This window comes from Myotis davidii, unplaced genomic scaffold (assembly GCF_000327345.1).
Source record: "Myotis davidii unplaced genomic scaffold, ASM32734v1 scaffold935, whole genome shotgun sequence".
NCBI lineage: Eukaryota > Metazoa > Chordata > Mammalia > Chiroptera > Vespertilionidae > Myotis > Myotis davidii.
The window spans coordinates 1968122-1971397 of NW_006286974.1; the positions used below are offsets into that span (position 1 = coordinate 1968122).

Here is a 3276-nt window from a genome sequence, read left to right on the forward strand (position 1 = left end):
CCTGCTGATTGCCTCCTCAGATTCCTACAGTGTGAAAATCAAAGATTATGCTGGTTGGAATTCATAATATTTTTAGAGAGAGGAAGTAATTTTTCAGCAGTTTTGTTTATACTCATAGCCTTTTGTTTGTTTGTTTTAAAGACACCGATAAAGAAACCAGGGGATGGAAGAAAAGTAACCTTTTTTGAACCCGTCTCTGGGGATGAAAATGGGACTAGTAAGTGTGATGTTAATATTGTTTCAATCTGAATGTGATTCTGGGATTTGCATGGTTCCTGGTAATAGCAGGTGCCCAGTGAATGATTTACAATGTGTTTCAGTTCTGCATCATTGTGAGCCCATGTGTGCAGAGAGTAAGCCGGGTGAGGTCTTTCCAGGCAGGCAGTGTGTGTGCACTTGCATTGATTCGTCTGTGTCCCTTTCTAGGCAGTAAAGAGGACGAGTTTAGGATGCCTTATCTTAGTCATCAGCAGCTGCCTGCTGGAATTCTTCCTATGGTGCCCGAGGTTGCCCAGGCCGTAGGAGTCAGTCAAGGACATCACACCAAAGATTTTACCCGGGCAGCTCCGAATCCTGCCAAGGCCACAGTAACTGCCATGATAGCCCGTGAATTGTTATATGGGGGCACCTCGCCCACAGCTGAGACCATTTTAAAGAATAACATCTCTTCAGGCCACGTACCCCATGGACCTCTCACAAGACCCTCTGAGCAGTTGGATTATCTTTCCAGAGTCCAGGGATTCCAGGTAACTGCTAAGCCTACAACCTTGTCATATGCCCTGATAGGTCGATGCTTAACCGCTGAGCCATGCCAGGCTTTTTTTTTTTAAGATTTTGTATTGACTTTTAAGGGGGAGAGAGAGAAACATTGATTGGAGAGCCAAACATCAGTCAGCTGCCTCTGAGCCTGCAACCCAGAATGTGCCCTGACCGGGAATCGAACTGGCCACCTTTAGGTAGACTGGATAACGCCCAACCAACAGAGCTACGCCAGCCAGAGCTGTTCCTTTTTCTTTAAATCAAGTTGCCTAGGGGGATGGGTAAGGCAAGCATGGTAAAAGGGTCATCCTGAGGAAGGGTAGAAAGGTATGGAAAGTATTACAAGCCTGTATGGTAAAAGAAAATCCGTGACTTTTGGTAATAAAATTTTAACTATCCAAGCCAACCATAATAATAACAAAGCCTCTGACCTAGTGGTTGGTAAGAATTTAGATTTCAGTGAGAACACATTCATTGTGCTGCCCCTTTCTGCCTGGTAGGAAAGGGCATGGCTTCTTTCAGACGGGTTTTTGAGTAGACATCTAGGTTCCTGGGAACTGACCATGCTCTGCCTGCATCCCCAGGCCCTCCTCAGTAGCAGGCCCCTGGCCGTCTTTTGTGCTGACTGAGCATGTCAGGTGCTGAGACCAGGGAGTGAGAAGTGTTATTTCCCTCTTTGCTGGGCCAAGCCACGGTCCAATTTATATGTATACTTCCCTACCCTTGCCTCAGTTTTCTTTTCCTCCTTAGGTTGAATACAAAGACTTCCCCAAAAACAACAAGAATGAGTTTGTATCTCTTATCAATTGCTCCTCTCAGCCACCTCTGATCAGCCACGGTATTGGGAAGGATTTGGAGTCCTGCCATGACATGGTATGTTCTCCCTCACTGGGGGTCTGGTTCCACCCTGTTACTGGTCTCAGAAAGATAGGTAAAGGGGTCTCCAACAGACTCTAGACAGTTGATTATTTTGTAGATTTCATGTTTCTGAAGATTTTTTTCCTTAGTTTCCTGGATTGATTTCACATTATGTTTATGAGAACTCATCAGCTTTAGCCAACCCTTCCCTTGTGGACCTTGGATCCTGGACCTCTTCCAGATACCATATTTAGTCCACCTCTTACCAGGAGCAGGTATTGCAGGCCCAAGTTCTGGCAGCTGTAGAAAGCCCCTTACTTTGGTATTCTGTTCAGATGAAACTTTTGTTATAAGAAATACTAAAATAGAAAAGAAATTGATTTATCTGCATAAACTTTGGCATATTGACCTAATGGAATATAATGTATCCATCAAATTAATGTCTCCAAAGATAATGTATTCTAACAAGGAAATATGATATAACAGTCCTGTTGCAAGGTTAAAAATACTAGAAGGAAATATGTAATAAAATTAACAGGTGATTTAATGTAAATATTAAATTAAAAGTTCAAACATTATAGAAAAAGTTTATTTAGTGGGACCACCTCTTTGTTGGGCAATAGGAAAATCTTTCCCCTCCCTAATCAGTGTCTTATGCTGTGGTCTCGAGCAGTGGCTAAGGTCAGACTTTTCTTTTTATTCCGTTAGGCTGCACTGAATATTTTAAAGTTGCTGTCTGAGTTGGACCAACAAAGTACAGAGATGCCAAGAACAGGAAATGGACCAATGTCTGTGTGAGTGAGCTGATTTACATGGAAAGGCAGTTCTGTCCTTGTTGCATTAAGTAAAAACTGTCTGCTCAACTCAGTAGTTAAACATTTGCCTTAGTCCCTTCCTGTCCTGTTCTCTAGAAAGCTTTCCAAGTCTGGGGCAAAGAACTCCACTTTTTAAAAAATACATTATCATTGATTTCAGAGAGAGGAAGACAGAGGGAGAGCAACATCAATGATGAGAGAAAATCCTTGGTTGGCTGCCTCCTGCACACCCTCTACTGGGGATCGAGCCCATAACCCGGGCAAGTGCCCTGACCAGGAATAGAACCATGACCTCCTGGTTCATGGGTCAGTGCTCAACCACTGAATCACACTGACCCAGCTCCACTTTTTTTTTTTAATTTAATTTTGAATAGTTAATACATTCACGTTTCTAAAATCAAAATAATTTTAAAAGGTATGCTGTGATAACTCTTGCCCTCATGCTGTCCCCATCCATCTCATTATCCCCACCCCCTACCTAGAAGTCACATTTCTTATGTATAGATACTTCATTCTTTATGCAAATTATATTTTTATAATTAAATTTTTATTATTCAGATTATTACAGTTGTTCCTCTTTTTTTCCCCCCATAGCTCTCCTCCACCCAATTCCCACCCCACCCTCTGCCCTTACCCCTCCCACTGTCCTCATCCATAGCTGTACGATTTTTGTCCAGTCTTCCTGCACCCCCACACCACTTTCCCCCTAAGAATTGTCAGTCCACTCCCTTTCTATGCCCCTGATTCTATTATATTCACCAGCTTATTCTGTTCATCAGATTTTTTATTCACTTGATTTTTAGATTCACTTGTTGATAGATATGTATTTGTTGTCACTTTGTTG

General features: G+C 42.4%; 1 protein-coding gene across 5 annotated transcripts in view; it reads left to right on the forward strand.

The window, feature by feature from the left end:
* Positions 1-3276, forward strand: part of STAU1 (staufen double-stranded RNA binding protein 1) — a 55045-nt gene that overhangs the window by 48323 nt on the left and 3446 nt on the right. For all 5 annotated transcript variants that reach the window (XM_006758804.2, XM_015560719.1, XM_006758802.2 and 2 more), the window contains 4 exons: positions 142-217; positions 427-746; positions 1510-1632; positions 2326-2411. In XM_006758804.2, the coding sequence (XP_006758867.1) occupies positions 142-217; positions 427-746; positions 1510-1632; positions 2326-2411 (605 nt within the window). The remainder of the gene's footprint in view (positions 1-141; positions 218-426; positions 747-1509; positions 1633-2325; positions 2412-3276) is intronic.